General features: G+C 42.4%; 1 protein-coding gene across 1 annotated transcript; it reads left to right on the forward strand.

Moving 5' to 3' along the window:
* Nucleotides 1-227: 227 nt before the first annotated feature.
* Nucleotides 228-16085, forward strand: SAR1B (secretion associated Ras related GTPase 1B). The gene is made up of 7 exons (XM_050905277.1): nucleotides 228-382; nucleotides 5077-5150; nucleotides 8786-8905; nucleotides 9716-9781; nucleotides 10336-10439; nucleotides 10603-10734; nucleotides 12195-16085. Exons 2-7 carry the CDS (start codon nucleotides 5093-5095, stop codon nucleotides 12309-12311), a joined length of 597 nt encoding a protein of 198 aa, XP_050761234.1. The 5' UTR covers nucleotides 228-382; nucleotides 5077-5092; the 3' UTR covers nucleotides 12312-16085.
* Nucleotides 16086-21443: the final 5358 nt, after the last annotated feature.

Below are 21443 nucleotides of genomic sequence, written 5' to 3' on the forward strand. Positions count from 1 at the left end.
GCCCGTCTGGCGGCGCCCGGCCCAGCTCAGGGGAGGAGGGGAGAGACGGCCCCACACCGGAACTACCGGGCGGCGTACGCAGGCGCACTGCGTACACGTGGCACTTCCGGGAGCGGCGCGCTGCGGCAGTGGGCGGAGCCTGGCGCCTTAAGGGGGCAGGGGCAGGCCGGGCTGCGGGTGGGCCCGCGGCGGCGTAGGGTAGAAGGCGGCGCCGGGAGGGCCCCGCGGCCGTGGGCCGGGCGGAGCGCTGCGCGGAACCTCAGCCGTGGTGCGTGCGGCGCGGCCGGCCGGGCCCGGAAGGGAAGGAGCCGCGCAGGGGCGGAGCGGGTGTCGGTGCCGGCGGAGCGGAGCGCCCGCACCTGAGGCTCGGCGGCGGCGGCGGGTGAGCGCGGGGTGCGGGGGGGCGGTGAGGGGCGCTGACCGCCCCGGCCTCGCCCTCGGTGGCCGGCGGAGGGGCCGCAGGGCGCCGGGCCGCCCCGTGTCCTGCCGGGAGCGACCTCCGGCCTGCGGCGCCGCGGCTGGGCCTGGCCTGGGGTCCCTGCGCGCCCGGGGAGGCCGCGGCCTGCGTGGGTCCGTGGGCAGCGCGCTGTGAGGGGGGGGCGGGAGGTGGCGGCGGGCGCTCCTTTCCGTTCCCTCTTCTCGCTCGCCCCGGGGAGAGCCCTCGGGGCTCGTCGGGCCGCCGGGGCTGGGGGCCCGTGTGCTGCCGCCCGGTAGGTGAACCGTCCGTGGGTATTGGGCAGTTCCTTGTAGCCGTGGCTGCCCCTCACCTGGGGGTCTGTGATGTTGAGGAGTGCGTCGTAAGTATTACCCCATAACCTTCTTGTGCGGCTGGCTGTCACGTTGTACCGACCTGTCAAGGTTTACTCTGAGTATTATTATTTCTTCACAAATTACGATTTGTAAGATTAATTTTTTTCTTCTTTTTTTTTTTTACAAGTAAGTAAACTGCTGCGGCAGGCCTTACGTTGAGAATGTGCTCTGACAACTGTTTTTTTGTGAGCCAGGCTGCAGCTGAACCCCTGCATTAGGTGCCCTTAGGAACTAGCGTGCGTATTGCAGTGCCGTCTTCACAGATAAACTGTTTGCTGTTTCAGAGGTGCTTAAGATCTTTGCTAAATGCAGATAGGCTGTCTTAGAGTAAAAGATGCGATATAACTACATTGAAGTCTTCTGCTATACAATAGCTAATCTTTCTGGTTTTCAACCCAATTAGTAATGGACCAGTATGATGATTATTCTTTCTTAAATCTCAAAGATGACTTGCTGTCAAAAAACTGATTAAAATACCCAAAGAAAATCTATGCTGTTACCTCATTTTCAGACTGTCCCTTTCCTCAACTCTTAAAATACTACATCAAAGTGCAGTTTCATACCATAGAGTGAACTATACTGTAGAAGGCAGATGTCAGTTTATTCACTTTCTTGGGGATTTTTATTTTTGTTGTCCGTGGTAACATTTACAATGTTAAAATGATCATATGTGAAATTGTAATGTTAAGTGATCATGTTTAGATCCTGCTTGAAAAACTGCAAATACACCCTTAAGAGTAGACTTTAAGCTCTCGCTTGCGAGTTGTGTTTTCAGACTTCACTGTGGCTGGGGTGCAGGGTTGGTGCAGTTAGGGTGGACAGAGGTTTCTTTCCTAGTTCTTGCTGACAGTACCCACCCAGGCGCAGCACAGTGTGTTTCCAGTTACTGCCAGAGCTGTTCAGCTTGGGTGCCGCTGGTTTCTGTTTCCTAATTATTCCATAAAGGGATTTAAAAATGTCTTTAAAAGCCTGATATCCTCTCTTATCTAAAGTTTCACAGGCTTTGGAAGTAAGCACTAGTCTAATTGGTTCAGAAGTGAAACGATGAATTTTTAGCTAGAAAAACGCAGGTCGAGAGTAGGGGAAAAAATTTCCTGTCTTTCAGAACATAAAAGCAATAAGTGTGAGTAAGTTTGCTTGCTAGTCCTTGCTGTCAGCGATGTTCCCTTCAGGAGGCTGGCTCAAGATGTTACCAAAGCCACTGGGTGGGAATTCCGCATCCCCACGGTCAGAAGTGGTCTCCAGGAAGCAAACCCATCTCCTTGGTCTATAGAGTGGCTTACAGGGCTCCATGGGAGTAACCGAATGATACTTTGCTGATGAAATAACGTTAGCCAGGTTTGTTGGAGGCATTTTGAAGTGATAGCCATCTGTTGTTGATGTGATGCTAGAAAGTTAACTTTCATATTTTTGTTAAGGAGGCATGAGTAAGTTGGTGATGTCTGTAAAAATAGTTGGTATCAAAAGATTGTCTTGTGTCCAGTGCAATTTTTCATTAAAAGCTTATGGCTGCTTGCAACTGATTATTTTCAAGGGAACCCTTGAAATAACCTTAAAATAGTATTTTTTGTCTTCATCGTGGCTTGTGAACAGTGATTGCCAGAGTTTTCATTGTTCTGCTTTGATGGTATCTTTAACACGAGCCTGAGAGTTTGAGTCTGTGTATATTGAGCAGCCTCGGCTCTCCCCTTAGTTCAGTGCAGCTCTGTGACTTGGACGTGTTAGCAGTGTAACAACTCTTGATATTGATACACAGCCACTATGGCTTTTTAATGCTTTGATTTGACACTGCTGTGGATTATGTAGTTACTTTTCCTGTGTGATAAGAGTAGATTTAATATCTCTATTCAAATATTACCAGTGTGCTTTACAATTAGCTGTCCATTTTTTCCCCATTTAAAGTATTTTCCTTTAAGCGCTGCCAGCTGATACGGAGGTTGTTGTATTTGGATAGCTCGGTTTGTAACCACCACTTTTCTTGTGGTGATGGAAATTTAACCTATATTAATGCCACTTCAGCTGTGTTTGCAGAGTAATTCTGTTCTCACTTTAATAATTTGAATGTTGCCCTTAAAGTCTTTTCTGTAATGCATAAAGATTTTTGTTGTTGTTGTTTTTCCATGAGTTTACTAGATGGAAAAGGCTAATACAACTAAACACTGTGAAGTTATTCTCACCTCAGTAATCTGAGCACTTCTCTTACATCACGCTGTTTGCCCTGATTTGCAGGTTATTTGAGTCGATCGTTTTTCTAAGCCCCATAGAGGCTTTTCTCAATCGGTATTTTGCTCAAGCAATAAATAAATCTGCTGACGTGTACGTTCTGCTGTGTTTGCTTATTCTTGACCTTTGCTTTTTAGCCATGCAAGGGACAGTTTCAGTCATGACATTGTGTAACTGGGTGTTTATGCATTGACAAGTGTATTTGATTTGTGTTCTTAAAATCTGTGCCTGTTGCAACTGATCAGTTGTTCACAGTAACGTAGGATGGGGTAAGGGTTGCAGGGTTAGTCGTGGAGAAACCAAGACTCCTAGTGCTTCTTCATCTGAACAATTTTGTTCCAGTGCAAGCAAACATATTAAAGAGAAAATATTTTTTTTAATATTATCTTTCTATGATATACCTGTTGTTACATAGTGGAGAAGTTCTGTTCATTGTCACGAGTGTAATTGCTATGACAGATGCCTGGATTCTGATCTGATTCTGACCTGTGTTTTGACTATGGTGTGCTGTGCTCCACGGTCACAGCTGCACCAAAGTCATCTTGTGATGCCCCAAGGCACCGCTGCAGCGTCAAAATGAGTGCGGCAGGACAGCCTGCAGCGCATGGATGTCTCTGCCAGCTGCACTTAGCAGTGCAGTCCCGTTTCTCGAGGACAGTCAGACTCCAACATCCCCTGACGTTAGCAGGGGTTACGTGGTCCAGTAGGAATTAGCTGGCTACATGCTTCTAAGGATGTTGCCCTTTAGTCTTTCAAGACATTTTCACGCTAGATACTGATTCACTGTGTCAAACTAGTGCTTTCAGTGTGATTATCCTCACTTTAGATAATGAGGAAATTAAGATGAAAGCTTAGAAATTAATTGCTCATGGCTGTGCAGTGAACCTAGTGATGGCTTTATTCTTGCGCCCCAAAGCATCGCTTTGGCAGTAGCGGTGGTGGTTTCTCTGTGTTCCCTGTCTTCCTGGGCACTCAAGGTGTGCCAAAGCTCCCCCAGCACCTCCTCTGTGGCCGCTTGTTCGGAAGCAGCCCTGCCTTCGGTGGCAGAGGGTTTTTTCTGGGGCAGGAACAGCTGAATTCGTCAGTCTGTGCAATCCATCCTGGCCACTTGTGTCTTTCCCAGGGACGAGCATAGCAGCCTTATATTTTTTAACCATACCACAAAGAAGGGGTGTTTGTGGAGTAGCAGATCTTCATCCTGGTAGCAAGGGGTGTCCTGCCTGTGATGGTCAGCTGAAGTTGGCTGACAGTTGTATGGCACAACTAGAGCGTTGGTTATAGTCATCCTGGCTGCTCTCAGCTTGACCTTTCTTCTTGAATCTAAGCTGAAGGAATTTGGTGGGAAACATGGTGTTCTAGAGTCCTTTTTTAACCGTAAGTTTTGCTTTTAAGGTTTAAATTGTGGCAGCCTGTGCAGGACAGTACAGGAGGTCACGGTCTTTGAATGGCAATTCCAGTGCTTTGTGCTAAGTAGTGGTTTCCCATTACAAGCCAAACAGACAGGTTCTGTGCAGACAGTAGGGATTTATTTCGTATCAAACTCCTCTGGATTCAACTTCACAAAACTTCTTCACCTCTTACCGCCTCTGCTTCAAACCCCAGCAGCTCCCAAGGGCAGCTGGAGTACTGACTGCACTGACATCCCCCTCTGCCCTCTCAAAAGTGCCGCTTTTTCCCAGTTGAAAAATGTATATGAAGATCCCATTTGAAGTCTTCGGTGGAACGTCGCACACCTCCACCAAACCGTACTTAAGAAAATTATTTTTCTTGCAAAGACTTCTGTCCACGTAGCGTTTTCCAAGGGGAGGAAAAAGTCTTTGCTGTTGAATCACAAGGTCTGGATTCTGTTTTCCATTTCTACACTAATTTTTTAACGCATTGTGGGGTCACTTAGTTGGTCCATGATACAGTTTACCAAAACTAAATTGTTTTTTATTTTTAACCCAGGTCTTTGAATTACTTTTGTTATCTACAAATACCATACAATATTTAATGTGCTGTTCTGACAGATCTTAAATGCATCATATTTTCTGTTTATTTCAGACTATAAGATTCAGATATGTCCTTCATATTTGATTGGATTTACAGTGGTTTCAGTAGCGTATTACAGTTTTTAGGTAAGTTTTTATTGTTTGGGGTTTTTTCTTTCTGCTGTTCTTGTATGAAATGTCTGTTCACCTCTGTTATCTTCAAACATAGCCGTGGGTTAAATAATAATGTTTGTTTTGGTGTATATTCAGTCACACTCAAACAAAAGTTTCACTTATCAATGCTGAGTATTGCCAGAGCGTGCTCTCCACTCAATCTTATGTTACTCCTTTAACCTCCTGAAAAAATTACATTTTCTTTCATGAACATAATAGCTTTGACTTTTCTAATCGTACTACATTTAAGCTGGTGTAATTCAGTTGAAAAAATCAGGAGTTTCTCCTGATTTTTCTCTGCTGTAAAGAACTGAACTCAGTTATTTTAGTTCAGTTCTTTTGCACATGAGGATATCACTTGAGAATGCAAATATGAGGAACTGTCTACAAAAAATTAGTGCCAGATATTGAAGCCCTTGCTCATGTTCAGCAGTGCGTTATTCTGTGACTAGTGTCACTGAAATCAGTGTGAAACTTCACTGGTATCTGCTGAAGAACCTCAGGAGAGTATTCCCTGGACAAGAGTCTGCAATCCATGTCAATCCAAGGTGAAATACTAGCTTGTGTAAAACGGGGGGGGGGGGGGGGGCAACACAAGGGGGAAAAAAAAAAACCAGGAGGAAAAGGAATGTTAAGATACTAAAAAAAGGAACAGAATTTGCAGATCACATAGGTAAAAGGCACAATTTACAAGTTCGAAGGATTTTATTGAAGTGGATAGAAGCATTTGAGATTAAGGAATCATGGCAAGCTGTGCCACCTGCCTTTTATCAGTTGAAAGTTAAACTTTTTTGCTGAATGTTAGACCCTTGGCCTACTATCAAAATATTAGCCAGTGAAATTTTAACTAAGTTGACTAATCTTTCTTATCTCCTCTCACTTAGCCAAGCAGTGATTACTGCACGCTAGCCCGCTTTCCCATTCCTGTGCATGCAAAGTCTAATTCTGGTGAAAGATACTGGCGCTTGAAGTAGGAAGGAGAATTACTTTCAATATGTCCTTCTTATTCCAGAAGAAACACTTTCTCTTTTCATTCTCATTTACATTTGCAGTTGAAGAAGGCTGATTATAACGTTTAGGAAACTCCCCGCAGTTCCCTGTGCTGTCCTGTCAGCAGGCTGATAAGATCACTTTATGAAGTACATCTTTGCACACACATACTTTTAGAATGCACGAAGAATCTCTTTTTTTAGATACATAAACTCTGGTCTTGGTGTAACTAATAGCTGAAATATTGCTGCTTGTTTGTCTTGCGTTTCGATGAAAGACACTTGGGAAGCGTGAAATCTTTCAGAGAAAGCAGTGGCACCTAATTCGGGAGCAAAGGCTGCTGGATGTCCAGGCTGAAAATGGCAAAAATATTGTTGTTTTACTATGGCTTAGTAGAATTTTGTTTAACTCATAAGGTAGGTTTGAACTGGAGTTTCTCCTGTGACATAAGTTAATGTATTAAAATGTTTGTCCCCTCCTTCTTTCTCTGTAAATATTAATACTTTCTCCTCTACTCTGTAGTTTAATATATGTTTGGGCATGTGACAAGGTGAGTTTCAGAAGTAGGAGTTGTATTTGAAAGAAGTGTGAAGACACTCTGCAGCGCCTGTAGTAATAAAAATCATTAATGAAATAAGCTGAGGAATATGAAATATTATTCATTCCTGCAAGTTACGAAACATGTCCTGCTGGAATGCGATCCCAGAGATTAGCTTAAAGACAGAGGGAGAGGTGAGCAAACAGCAGCGGTGTAAAGGTCGGCCAGGCACAGGCACGTATGCCCCTGTAATGCTGCGACATCAACGGGGCTGTCCCGAGCAGCCGCCTGTGCAACAGCATCGCTTAAAATCCCACCAAATAAAACCACGTATGAGGATAACACATTAGATAAGAAGAAAAAAAAATGAGGGCTCCAGAAACTGGTGTTACTGGCTCACTCTGCCCACTACCCTCCTCGTGTAGGGAGAGCCAGGCCAGCCGTTAACGTGTCCTTTGGACGGCTACCGGCCTCTTCCTGCGGCCCTGAGGCACGGCGCAGGATGCTGGTGCGTAGTTTGCAGTCTTGGTTGCGCTTGCAGGAGAAGAAGTGTAGGGACTGCAGCGATGAGACGGTTGAGCTTTAACAGTAAAATCTGACTGTGTACTTCACAAAATGTTTCTGTATCGTCGCAGTGGTGGTAAAATAAACTTTTCTTCAGCATAGTGCAAAGTACCGTAATACTATGACATCGTATAGTAAAAGATCCTGGTGATGTAAAAACCTCCCACATTGCAATATTTGGCTGTATTTTGCAATTCTTTTTACACAGAAGAGAGAATTCTGTTAGGAACATAGCTCAGTTTTGCTTTTGAAGAAATGTAATTTCAGCATAGACGTATATATACTTCCTCACCCTCTGTTTTAAGTGTTCTGCCCTCTTCAGCACTCGTGAAGGCTGTGGGGTCAGTAGTGGTTCCTAAGGAGATGTGCAGTGTGTAGTATCCAGCCACAGGTCTTTGAAGAGGGAATAAGGGAAGATTTTCTGCTTAAAAAAGGCAAAGTTAAGAGGCTCTTACTTCGGTATTTTGTTCAGTACAGAACATGATTTTTTTTTTTTTTAATTTAATTTGTCTTAAAAATGTTTTACTTAGAATGTCGATCAGTTTGAAGCAGTGAAAAATAATCCTGGCATGAGATATAGTGTTGGCAAGTTATAAGAGAATTGCCCTTTGATAAATCTCAAACTTAAGAAAATATGGTGTTTGTGTTTTAAACATCCTTCCTCTCCTTCACAGCAACTGTTGCGTTTACTGGAGTTACAAGTAGAGGAGGAAAAAAAGGGGAAAAGGCATTTTTATAAAGATGACAATCAGTGAAAATAAAGTTTCTTGTTCCTGTTATTGAAAGCATTATCACATGACAGCACGTGTGTCAGAATTGCCCTGACGATGCCATTCAGGATATATCCATACAATTTAGCTGGGGGTATGGGTGAATGTTACTTTTTGTCAAAATAATATATGAACCAACAGAAAAGAATTCATACATATACTAATTACAACTATTGATGTTGAAACCAATGTCTCTGTAATATACTGATTGAGGTCTGAACTTTTTTTGCCTCAAACAAGTGTTTGGCATAATTGGAGGCAGCTGAACAAAACACCCTCTGTTCAGGTCCAGGATGGTCCGTATTTTAGAGCCCGCTGTTAGCGCTGTACCCGCACGCCCCCCTCTCCGCTGCCTGTGAGCAAAACTGTCCTTTTGCTGGGGCAGAGTGAGCTACACTGGCAAAATTTAGTCCTGTTCTGCTGTGGTTTTCCTAAGATAATGTAAATGCATTTACATGAGTGACACGTTTACATCAATTGTGTGCCTCTCCCCCTCCCACTAAGCATCCGGTAAGCTGCACGTGGTACGCATAGTGCAGCAGGCACGTGGGCAAGTGTGAATGTAGTTTGTACGAGTAGGAGAGCATGGATAAAGGGCATTGATAAAGTGCGCGGTGGAGCTTGGCTGGTCTGTATTTTGTACCATGACTGTAACACTTTGTTCCTGGGAGCAAAATCATCTCTAGTGCTAGAAATGAACTCCCACTGATTTAACTGATTATTCACTAGGTCTTTCTTTGTTCTAGGACTGTACAAGAAATCAGGCAAACTAGTGTTTCTTGGACTGGACAATGCTGGAAAAACTACACTGCTGCACATGCTCAAAGATGACAGACTGGGACAACACGTCCCCACATTACACCCCAGTAAGTTAATACTGCTGGTTCCATAGCTAGAAAGTATTTAAAGTGTTGCAAGAAAAGCAGGATCTGATTATACATCGTAAGACCAACAGTGTAATTGGGGAGAAACAAAGGAATTTCTGCGATTGCAATCTGTAGATAGTTCAAGTAATATTCAAAAAAATGTGTGTAGGATAGTTCAATGTGGTATATTTAAAATTAAGAGGTGAGTAACAAGCAGAATGATGGACCTGAGAGTCTAGATTACAGAAGCTGTGGGAAATTGGGACTTGCAGTGTTTGGGAGCAGCTTCTCTGTGTAGCTGGAAAATTAGCATTTATGTATGCTGTTTTTATTTTTTTTGGCTCAGAGGTTGCTGTGTAATTGTTATCCTGGTAGTCTCACAGGAGAAAAAGTTGAACACAAGTTAAAAATGTGGATTGGTGAAGTCCAGTAAGGAGGTGAGAAATTGGGAAAGGATGTGAAGAGGAGAAACCTTGAACAGTATTGTACATGAAATGCCATCTTGGTAGCAAACCAGGTGCCAGAGCCAACTGTTGTTTGTGTAATGTGTAGGGATAAATGATGTACGAATATCCTCTGCTATTCTTAGCATTGTAGATATTTCACACGTGTTTTAATGGTTAATAACATTTTGTTGTTAAACAAATGTGTCACTGATTTTGAGAGAGAAATGTATTACTCCAATTTGCTTCTTGAATAACAAAATACTGAAAAGAACAAGAGAGAAAGTAAAATCTATATGCTAGAAGGTTAGACTGTTCCAATGCGCTGCATAATCTTCACAGAGAACGTAATTCTGTGTGTTTCTAGCTTCAGAAGAGCTGACAATTGCTGGCATGACTTTCACTACCTTCGATCTGGGTGGACATGCTCAAGGTAAAAGAATACATTGCCTCACTTCACTGAATTGAGTTAGAGTTGTCTACAGCCCATTTGTTTCGGATCAGAAATACGACCATGCTTCATAGATTGACTTCCCACGCTCTCTTTGACAGCATAAAAAACATACGCTGCTCTTTTGTCCGTCTCCACCACTTATCACAAATCCCAAATACAATGTGGCAAGAGCTGCAGCAGAGCAGAAATTTTTGACTGATATCTGTATTTGAAGATGATTCTATACTTCGAATTGTTTACATTTACCTTTAAGCTTTATGCTTCAAACTTACCTTTGTTAACATAATTCTTACGGAAACATTAAATGTTTCCAGTACATCAGTGTGTATGTGGGATAGAGTGGTGATAACAGTAAAGGGAATGATACTTCTGCTCCATTATTCCAAGCTTTGTAAAACATGAAATTGTGTCCTGAAGGCTGGCAACATAAGCTAAGACTTCAGAAAAACCCTGTTGCTTCTTAATTACTGATGTGCCTAGCTCTGAATTTTGGGATAATTTCCTTTTGTTTTTAATTCACATCTTCCCTGTAGCTCGCAGAGTGTGGAAAAACTATCTGCCTGCGATTAATGGCATTGTGTTCTTGGTGGACTGTGCAGATCACGAAAGATTGCTTGAATCAAAAGAAGAACTTGATGTAAGTTTAAATAAGTTTTTGAAAGTTTTAACTTTAACTTCTAAGAAATAAGCTCAAATTCCCAGTATCCAACAGAGCTCTGCTGCCACCTGGACATGAGTAGTAGCGATTTGACCTTCTATATTCAAAATTAATCTCTCTTCTTTCCTCCTTTCCTTTGTAGTCACTAATGACAGATGAAACTATTGCTAATGTGCCTATCCTAATTCTTGGTAACAAGATTGACAGACCTGAAGCAGTCAGCGAAGAGAGGTTACGAGAGATGTTTGGTCTGTATGGCCAGACAACAGGAAAGGTAATGCTCTTTTTTCTTTTTTTTTCTTAATGGTTTTGTGTTGTTTTTGTTCGGGTTTTTTTTTTGTTAGGGAGTTTGTTTGCCTTATTTGTGTGTTGACTCCAGTTCACTCCAGCTACACAAAATAAATGGCTTTTAATTTATAAAGTACTTAGTACATAATAACCGTATATGGAATGAATTCTGAAGTCTCTTTTTGTGTGTGGACATCAGATGCATCTCTGCTACCACTTTTTTACATCATATTCAATGCCACATTTTTTCAGAGAAAACTTAATTGTACTTAGGATAATTTTTAATACCTCAGCTTTCCTATGCAGTATTTTTAAATGATGAGCAAGTCTTCAGAGGCTATAGTTCTAGTGAGAACTATAAGAGAAAACTGGATGAAGTCTTTCACTAAGTGACTTTTCTCATTTAAAGTGCAGACTTAGTACAACTTGTTACTTAACGTGGTTACCTGAAGCTTAGAAATAGATTTACAGCATTGCAGAAGTCTGAGTTTGTAGGTTGTGAGAGAAAAAAAGTTCCTACTGGCATCTGTAGCAACAACACAGATTTCTATTGTGGATCTTTGTGATACTTCAACCCTTCTTAATTTAAAGTAAATACAGTGTACTACTTGTAGGAGACATTTGGATACAGGGCACTAGAAACAAGTTGCTCTGTCCTTTGCCCTTGGAAAGACACCTCTCTGCAGCTGACAAAGCCGTTCCAGTGTGGCTTCTGTCCCAGCTCCTGTTAGGTGACCAGAAGTGTGGTTCTGCTGAGGAGGGCACCTGGTCTTGTAATTCCACTTTGCTTATTCACTCTTAGATGCTTCCCTTAAAGTTCAGTGCCAGTCAGAGTTTAGGCTGAGCAGGAACAAACCTTTACCTTCTTGTTTTCGGTGTGAAGGAGAATTGCGCAGATTAGGTGTAATGGGCTACAAACAGTTACTACTGACTCTTACTATTTTTTTTATCTTGCCCTGTTTTTTACAACACTGCACGCAGTCTATGAAGTATAAATACCATTGTGGATCTCCAGTTGAGCAACAGCTTTATTGCACTGTGCGGATCTTAGCAAGAGTGCAAATTGCTTGCTTGCCAGGGTCAGTCCTACAATTGGTAGCAAATGCTCTTTTTATCTGGTTGGAAAGCTATTAGAAACAGAGCGGGGAACTGCGACTGACAACCAAGTATAAGCTCTCAAATTCCCTGTGCACGTGCTTGCTGTTGCGTTCTGGTTTCGTGTACTTCACCCTCTCCAAATGGGGATGCGCATGAAAGTATGCTTCGTGTATTTCTCAAGGGACCCTAATCTTAGTAACATGTACATGTTTTAGATTGATTAATTTTCTAAAATTGCAGTATCCAACACAAGTTAAATAATGGCATTCCATAGAAACAAATGTCCATGTAAAGTAGCTGTCTTTTTATAATGATACTGTAACTTGGAGTACTTATGTCTCTCTGCAGGGCAGTATACCATTGAAAGAATTGAACGCAAGGCCGCTAGAAGTGTTTATGTGCAGCGTGCTAAAGAAACAAGGCTATGGAGAAGGCTTCCGCTGGATGGCACAGTACATTGATTAATGCCAAAATTGCATCAGTACCTTCTGTTTCATGTCTGAATATTAAGTCTGCTCCTTGTTTGATCACTCAGTGTACGTAACTTGAATTCATTTGACTGTTTAGTTATAAAAATACCCATTTTTAGCTAATTATATCATGTATGCTAAACTGTAAGTGTGAGGATTGAAAAATTATTTCAAGCAAGTTTGTAAGTTTAAGTACCACAACCTGTGAGCTTTCTAATCCCATGCAACATTCTTTTGCAGCTTTTAATTTAACAAGTCTCCGGCACCATTTTTGGTCAGAGCAACTTTCCAGTACAGTATGTTTGAATGCACTTTTTAACAGCTAAAAACTACGAACATGTGAAAAATATTTAATGCTTATGTTAAATTTTTTTATGTACTTTTTTGAAACTGGTTTTATAACTTTAGAGTATATAACCATCTTTCAAGGAATAATAAATAATTAGCTGATGGATAATTGCATGATGCCTTACGGTTTTCAATAATATACTTTCTTATGCAACGTCATGCAATAAATTTAAATCCAGTTTTTGGCAACTTTAATGGAAAATGTTTCATTTTAATGTGTCTTAACTAGTGAGGCTGCCTGATGATCTGAGTATGTGGGATATTTTCCTGAAACACAGAAGGCCACAAAGTAGTTTCATTGTATGTTAGAGTAAGGTGGTTTTTTCAGACTACCAAATTGCGTTTATTTTAGGATTTTGCATTAGTAAAAGAAAAATCTAATCCGATGCCCTTATAACCACCACCTTTAAAAAATACAAATAATGTAAATCAGCTGTGCCAATGTAAATATTGAATTCATGTCAAAAGTGGTCTTACTCTACTGGTCTCTTGAATTAAACCCCTGAAGCGGCACAAGAAATACAGGTTTTTTCTGAAGACATTAAGAATACCATTGCACTAAATATTCTGTTCCTAATTTAATTAGATTTGGGGTCTGCCAGAAGATCTGCCTGTGAAATTGCCAGGGGAAAAAAAAAAATGTTGGTATTGCTGCTTGTGAAAATTTATCAGCCCACACCCAATGCGCCAGTTTTATTGTTGGTGTTTCGAACTGGGACAAGATGTTTTCTGTGGTTTTGCCCTGAACCCTAGCCACTGTGGCAGCTGCTGGCTGCCCAGGTGGCTTATTTCTGGGGTAGAATTTGGTTATCTGCAGTCCTTGTTTCCAAACTTCTGACTGTTTTTCCCCATCTTCGAGTGCATTAGTTGCCTGAGGAGAAAGCAGTTTATTTTTGAAGAAAGGGTGTTGAAGCACACGTCTGTCAACATCTTATTGATGCTGGCTGACACTGCCGTGGAGCTGTGGTTGGTGCTTCCATGTGCTGGGGATGTTTACTCTAATCTGTCAAATGAAGGTAGGGTTTCAGCCCTGGAGTCACCATTTCACTGTGATGGGTTTGAGTTTTGCTGTGTAGTTTGTACTTGTACAAGGGGAAAACAAACTGCTGCAAGTGTTTTTACTGAATCCCTGTTACTCACTGTTGTAGGTCTTCTCCAAAATACTTTAGGCCTTATGTTTCCAATATCCATGGCAGCAAATGTATTTCTGACTGGTTTGATTTCATAAATAACTTTCTTGACCTGCTGGGCTTTAATCTCAGATTTAAAGCCTATAGGCTCATAGCAAATAAATGAGACTTATTCCTTGCCCAGATCTGAACTTGTATAATTGAATATTGATGATCAGTTTCCCACAGTCCTAGACTGTGCATCTGAATAAGATGAATAATTCAGAACCTAACTAATGTAAATTGTAACTGAAGTTTATTTACTGCACAATCGTATGCAAAGTGTTAAGCCTAGTTTGTGCGTGGTGAAGTTCAGAATGACGGTATCAGATAGCTTTTCCAAATGACCAACATAAGAGCATTCTGCATTTAAGCTAGTGCTCAGCTGTAGAGTAGTGTCTCTGTTGCATAAATCAAAACTGGAGGTAAGAAATGGCTTCTCACCAGCGTGTGGACAATATGTGAGTCTTTACTACCTACAGCCGTTATGTAGGGGACGTGCCTGGTTTTTTTTTCCTTTAGATTTTTCTGATGATGGTTATAACGCAGAGAACAACAGCTAAATCAGTGGATGGTGTAAATATTAAAAATACTACTTGCAGAGTCACATTGTGTTGATGTGGGAGACTTGGGACTGTGTTGCCTGTGCTTATGGAAATGAAGCTGGAGGTGTTCTGCTGCAGACCACTTCCACAGGCTGAGCCATTATGTGGGCACTGAGAGGTCCTCTTCACCTGCTCTTCCAACCAACTGTGAATAACATGAGCAGTCAGGAAAGGGATGATAGTATTAAGAGTTAAAAAAGAAGGGAGGTGATACTGCTTTAAAAGTGTGTGTTAAGAGTAATTCTTAGTATTATGGAAATACTCAGACTTCATGTTTCCTACTATAGGATGCTAGTTTAAATGTGGTTGTAATAAGGGCATGAAGAAGTCTGGACCTTGTGTTTATCCACCTGGGTATTGTAATGGTTCCTGTTGTGGGAATAGCTGATCAACACTCAGTTAAATATACAAATGATCTTGCTGTTTCATTTCATTCAGTAGAGGAAGTATCTTTCTTCTGTAGTTCACGTTCTGTTGTGCACATGAATTGAATGGCTGTTGTGTGTCTTGTGGGAAGACTTCATTAATAGACAAATATACTGATGAGAGGTTTTCTGGTGGTTTTCATCCCCACCCCCTCCACATCTCCCCGGTCATTTATTTCTGGAGGTTGTTTATTCCTATGATTGTGACCAGTCGTACTTAACTTAAAAAAAAGCAACATTCACATTTGGGTCCGACTTCCATGAACTTTTTTTTTTGCACTCTTGACTATGCAGGTTTCAATTAAACATCACTTTAAAGAATGTGAAAAAGAAAACTCATTAATAAAGATGTTATTTACGAAGTGTCTCATTTTGTTTTTACATTGTAACAGTTCTTGAAGAGAAATGAATGCAGATTTCTAAGATACTAATAACTACTTCTGACAAAGTGGCCTGTATTTCATTGCAGTGACCCCATACGCTAGCATCTATGGATTGAATAAGATTTATTTTGCTTGGATTTAATAAAACTTGGGGTTTAGTATGTATTGTGTAACTGAGAGGCATTGCTGTATTTCAGTCTTGGTTTAATAAATTTTTCAGCAACAATTATTTGCATTGGAGATGGGAAGGATCTTTGAGCTTTCTCACTTATCCTCTTGCCAGATCAAGATTATTTCATTAATATTTCTGTATTGAGTGTTCAGGTACTGTCTGATGTGCCAAAGATGACCTATGGCAGTCACTGGAATACGATACCTGCGTGCATGTGAGCTTTATTGTATTTTAATAATTGGAATTGAACATCAAATAGAACATTTGGCATCCACTTATTTATAACTAAAATTAGGTCAGGAAAATGGTGGTGGTGGTCTCCGATCCCAGTGAGTTCACAGGTCTGCTTGAAGTCGAATTGTTCTTTTCTTGTTTGTACTGTCAGAATGTTTGGTTGTTACCAACCGAAGTCCAATATTTCTGTTGACTACAACATGCTCAGATGTAGTGTAGGTAACATAATTGTTAGTTATGGACTTAGGAGTTATATTAAAAACAGCCTAATCCACTGGCTGTCAGTGGGGACATGCGACTTATTTGCACTTAGATAAACCACTCTTTGCACTAGTATCTCAGTGTGGAACTAAACATTTTCTGTTTTGAAATGTGAGTGCTCTAAATGTTTAAAAGCATAATTTATATAATAAACTGCAGAAGAAAAGCTAAAGATGAAAGTGTTCTTAAACATGTTCTTAATGTGGTGTTTGTTACTATGTCATCCCATCCCATGCTTGAAATTTAAGTATCGGGAATAGAAAATAATATTCTGACTTGGAATTTGAAGAAAAGGAGTTTTAAACAGGTAGTTCTTGTCAAGTTATCAAAACCAGGGAAAAAGTGTGCTGACTTAGTACATGGTCTAATACTGAGTTTGGGTTTTTTCAGCTGGGTATAATAATAATTTAGTCCCTTTGCTAGGGTTTCTGTTCATGTGTGCATGGAAGCAAATCCTCTACTCGGGGAAAACTCTTTGAGCAACAAAGGAAACATTTTGGTTTTTTTTCCCCATGCAATTTTAAAATGAGATGGAAGGATCCGATCTTACAGGCAAATGATACTGCCTTAGAATCCAGCTGCCCTCGAGGATTTGCACTGTTGGTGGGACTGTACTGAGTGGGGATTGCCACTGAGTTTCGGTGCTTATCACACTGAGTCCACTCAACCCTGTTTGACACAGCGCATGGGAAAGCCTGCTCACCTACTGTGATAGAGAACTATTTTCTAATCCAAAGTATATGTTCTCCTTAGTTTACATTTTTCAAATTATTTCTTCTTGACTGCTTTTGAACTAGAAGTAGGAATTTGTTTGGTGGTGAGCAGTTACGTTAAAGTAATCATTAAAAAAAAATGTATGCCTTGTTTTTCTTATGACCCCATTTCTTATGGCACGTGTCCCATCACAGTAAGAAATTTATGATAGTATTTTGGAGCCTTTGATGCCTTTCATTCCAGGATCTCGAAGCTTTCTACCTGCTAATGCTGCCTCAACATCCTTGTGCGGCAGAGGGCTCTTCTTGTCCTTGTTTAACGTGTGAGAAAGGTGAGGTCCGGAGGGATTAGGCTGTACTTGGTCACTGCCTGAGTAAGAAGAGCTCTCACAGCAACCACCAGCAACATCGCATGAAGTAATGCCGCCCTTAACCTGGGCACCATTTGCTCATGTCCTAGAGTGATAACAGAAGCCTTCATCACATGCAAGCTACTGAAGATACTGTACAAACCATGTGTGAATCAATGGCATTTTGGGTCACCTCCTCTGCGTTCATAGCAAAAAAGCTGCTTTAAGCGTGTACCGTTCACTGTCAACTGTGTTGCACCCGACTATGACAATATTTAGTAGATTGCAAGTTTTTGTGCTGTTCTTTTAACTTGTTATGTGTAGAGTGGGTGTGAAGCTTGGATCTACTTGTAATTTTTAATTCTCTTTCCTAAATGTGCGATGTAAATAAACGCTATCCTTGTAAAAGGAGAATTTAAAGGCATACTTTCAGTACTGGGTCCACATGCCTGGTTTTTGGTCACAGGCAAATAAGAATTTATATTGTTTGGTTAGATTTTGCTCCCACAAAGGTGGTGCTTTACTGTCAGAGTGGTTTGATTAACTCCCAGGAGCAGCACTAGCTGAAGCAAACCCTTGGCAGTAGCATGGGGCAGAGATGGGCTGTTGGAGACCTGATCTTAGCAATTTAATGATATTTGAGTACCCAAACCCGGGAGTGGGTATAGCTGGTTTGTTGACAAGGGGTGTACTGTGACAAGCTGCTGCTCTGGGAAGGGATGGGACTGGCGCTTGCAATAGCGTGTGCAGATGGGGAAGCTGAGCTAATGAGGGGAACCTGATCTTACCCTGTCGAGAGGATCTGAAGTGGTTCAGGTTTTGTAGCGCACGGGGCTTCTGAGCAAAAAGGAAGCTGTTTGTCAGTGAGAATGTGGCTCTTGAGAGGAAGGTTGGAATTTGTTTTAAGTTAGAGTTTGTTAAAACCTTTGTTAAAGGTTTGTTGAAACCTAAAAGCTTTGCTAGCGGCAGGAAACCGGGCAATGAGCAGGCTGGAGGAGGGGGTCAGCGCTGGGGACCGGGGCGCGGGGGCTGCCCTGTGGGTTGTGCGAGCATCTCTGGGAAATACTTGACCAAGTTCCCGGCTGTGCAATGGAGGAAGGGGAAAAATTAATTGGGTTGAAAAATGTCCTTTTGCCGGCGAGGTAAGAGGGAGAACAATTACGAACAGGGCTCCTAACGCTGCTCTGCCGCAGCTTGTTTGTGGGCTGACCCCGGGGCTGGTATTTGGAGATGCTGGTGCTTGTGAAAGCAAAGGGGAGAGAGAGAAATTAGCTAGTGATAGGAGCTGTATTTCAATCAGTCTGTGCATGCTATGGTAGTGCCAGCGTTTGTCAGGTTATTTTGAAACCTGTCCAGTATCCTACAATTAAGCTGGTTTTTGCTAAGTCACTGAAAGCTGCTGGTCCTTGGTCGACTGTTCCCCAAGGACAAAGCTGAGGTCGCTTGTTTAATGCACTTGACTTCTGACCAGAGATAAGCATGAGCTGCAAAACTTAAAACCATATTTTAAGCTCTCTCATGCCTGTTGGCACTCGGAGCTGGATTTTGAGTTCAGCTCAGGCTATTGGTTCCAGCCCCAGTGCCCGAATGGCATTTTCTCCCTGCTTTCTTAGAGCAGGATTTTGGTTTAGGTTCAAATAAATTGGAATTGTAAAAGGAAGACTCCTGCATGTGCAACTTAACTTTTCTATTCCTTGCCCCGTGTGTGTGTGTATATATGTAAGTAATATATATAAAATATGTAAATATATATGTATGCATATGTATAAACAAGAGGTTTGAAATAAATCTGTTCAAAATATTGTTACTGAGATGCATTAGGATGAAATTGCAGAGGACATTTAGTGGAAGTCTGCACTCGTAGGTTTTAAAGGCTAAAAAAATCAGGAGGAGTTTGCAGTAGAGAAAATTAAAAGCTTTTGCTTTACTGGTGAATAAATAATTACAGGAGATACTGTGGGAGAAATTCAGATGTGCAGCTACAGTAGGGAGAGCAGCTGGAGTTCTGGGTGCTGCCTGGAGAAGCAGTGTTTAGGCAGAACAGAAGGAGGCAGAGCTAATAATATAGGTTGCCTTTTTTTAGAGCTTATGCTTTGTTACTGGCATCAGGGACACTTTAGCATTGGTGTAAAGAAGTATGGGTGTTCCTACAAAATAAGATGTTGACTCGAGCATTTTTGAGAAAACATGTCGCATCCGCTTGCTCCTACTCACTGCTCTCTGTGACAGCTGGCTCTGAAGAGCTCCGATGAGCATCTCCAAAAGGTTATGTTGATTTGACATTTGTACCTGAAAATTTGTCTATGAAGAGAACTTTTCTTTGATTTATAGTCTTTTTTTTTTTTTTTAGTTCTCCTCTAGTCCTCCGATCTGCTGTTACCACTTTTGTAATATCCTTTTGTTTCCTAGTCTGTAATTTGAATTGCCTCCTAAGTTTAAAAAACAATATGACTTTTTTTTTTCCCAGGCTGTTTTGAGGAGAGCCTTTCTTCAACAGTTTGATGTTTAAAATCCTGGGGAAGAAATTTGTAAGGGGGCCCTCTATCAAAGAAGAAATTCTGCTTGTGTTTTCAGAGCTGTTGTCAGGCGGAATGCAGGAGAGAATCAGTAAAAGATTTATGCGTGTTGTTTGCCATTATTATTTTGGGAGAAACGAGGAAAACCAAAAAAGTTACGGTCACCAGGGCTAGTTGAAGCTCACAGAACTGCTGCAAGTCTGGCTGCAGCAAAGAATGTGTAACAGATCCTCACGCATGTGACTGTGGGATGGAGTCTATTTATGTCTCTGTAAACATGAAATTATGAAATGCACACCATGGAGATGGTGCTGGTGAAGTCCTTGTCTGACCTGGTCAACTATCATTGGACTTGTACCTCTCTGGGAGTACAAAGTGAATTTGAACTTATTGCAGAACATCGTGCTGTTGGAAGATGTTTATTGAAAGGGAAGTAGGTCAAGCAATAAAGCAAAGAAACCACCCGGTATGTTACCAGGTAAGAGAGAAGGTGCTGTGAGTTTCTGTAATAATATCTTACACACCTTGTGGACATAAGAGCGCTTCACAAAGACAGCATCTAAGAAAAAAAATCACCAAAAAAGCCGTGTTTTCTTTTGTACAGTCCAGATTTGAAATAAATTCTTCTTAAAACAGATGTGTGGCTGAGACTTGGATCCTTCTGCAAATAAAATCAAAAGAAAAAGTGTGTCTCAAGACTGCAAAAGAAGGGAAAAAGTATGTGGGCGAAATGGGCCATTCATGCTTTGCTTTGGCAGTCCTTAGGTGGTACTGACGGTGACCTGCACGGTACAAGGCTGCGGTGGGGAGGGAGCTGGTCCTGTCCCGAGTCCTCTGCTGGAGCCTGCCTCGGCCGTGCCCTCCCCTGCTGCTGCTGCTCCTCTCCAGGAGACGTGTCCCACCGGCCCTCGCTGGGACCATCCCTGGCACCTCTGCTCTGCATCAGCTCCAGCACTGAGCCTGCATCCCAGGTGCAAAGGTCAGTGATGTTCCCCACCCCAGATGCTTAATTCCTCCCTCGATACTCAAGAGCTACCGCAGGTCTGCCCTAGCGTAGCGTCTCCTCGTCCGGCACCCGTATTCTGTGTAGCTTGCTGCTGCAGGGAGGCTCAGGCAGCCTCCTTGGGATTCAGAGCCCGTCGCCAGAGCGGGCAGGGTGAGCAGGCAGGGAGTGGGCTGTGCGCTGGGTTGCACCGGGCAGGAGCTCGTTGGGACAAGCAGCTGCCTGCCTGCCTGCCTGCCTGTGCAGGCAGGTGCGTGTTGGCAGGTAGGAGGAAAACCAGAGCTTATCCTGGGGACTGGGTGAAAAAGTCGTGCAAAGAGGGAGAGCAAAAAAACATGGAGGAGAAAAAAAAAGACCAGTGGGCTCCTGGATTTACTTCGTTCCTGGTTTTCTCATTTCACAGAAGAGGCAATCGAACTCCCGCCTCGTTGCAGCAAGTGCCTGAGCAGACAGTCCTTTCAAAAACAGATGGTGGCCCTCCATTCACACACAACATCCCCAAACCTCCTGGAGCGGCATGTGCCTTCATCTGTCTCCTGCGTAATGTAGCCTATAGGGCACGCGTTGCAACCCTGCGCCTGCTCCGTTTAGCCTATATTTCTATATCTCCCTAGGGATGAATCTGCTCTCAGTGCCAGTCTCCGGGAAGTTTGTGGGTTTTTGTGCTGACTAAAAAATGAGGTGAAGTGGAAGGAGCAGCATCCCCCTGCAAAGCCCTCTGCGGTACAGGAGAGGCTGTTGGTGGAAAGCTATGCCAGATGAGGAGGTTTCAGTCAGGAGCCCAGGCTGGCATGTCACTGAGCCAAAGAAAACCCCAAGCCCCAAATTCAGCTCGCTCCCCCATGAAAATGTGTTTGTGCCCCATGCTGCGTGGCTGGGCAGCTCTGCCAGCAGTGAGGTGTTGGTGATGGCTGTGGAAATTTTGACTGGAGATGACTTTCAAATAGT

This window comes from Gymnogyps californianus, chromosome 14 (assembly GCF_018139145.2).
Source record: "Gymnogyps californianus isolate 813 chromosome 14, ASM1813914v2, whole genome shotgun sequence".
Lineage (NCBI taxonomy): Eukaryota > Metazoa > Chordata > Aves > Accipitriformes > Cathartidae > Gymnogyps > Gymnogyps californianus.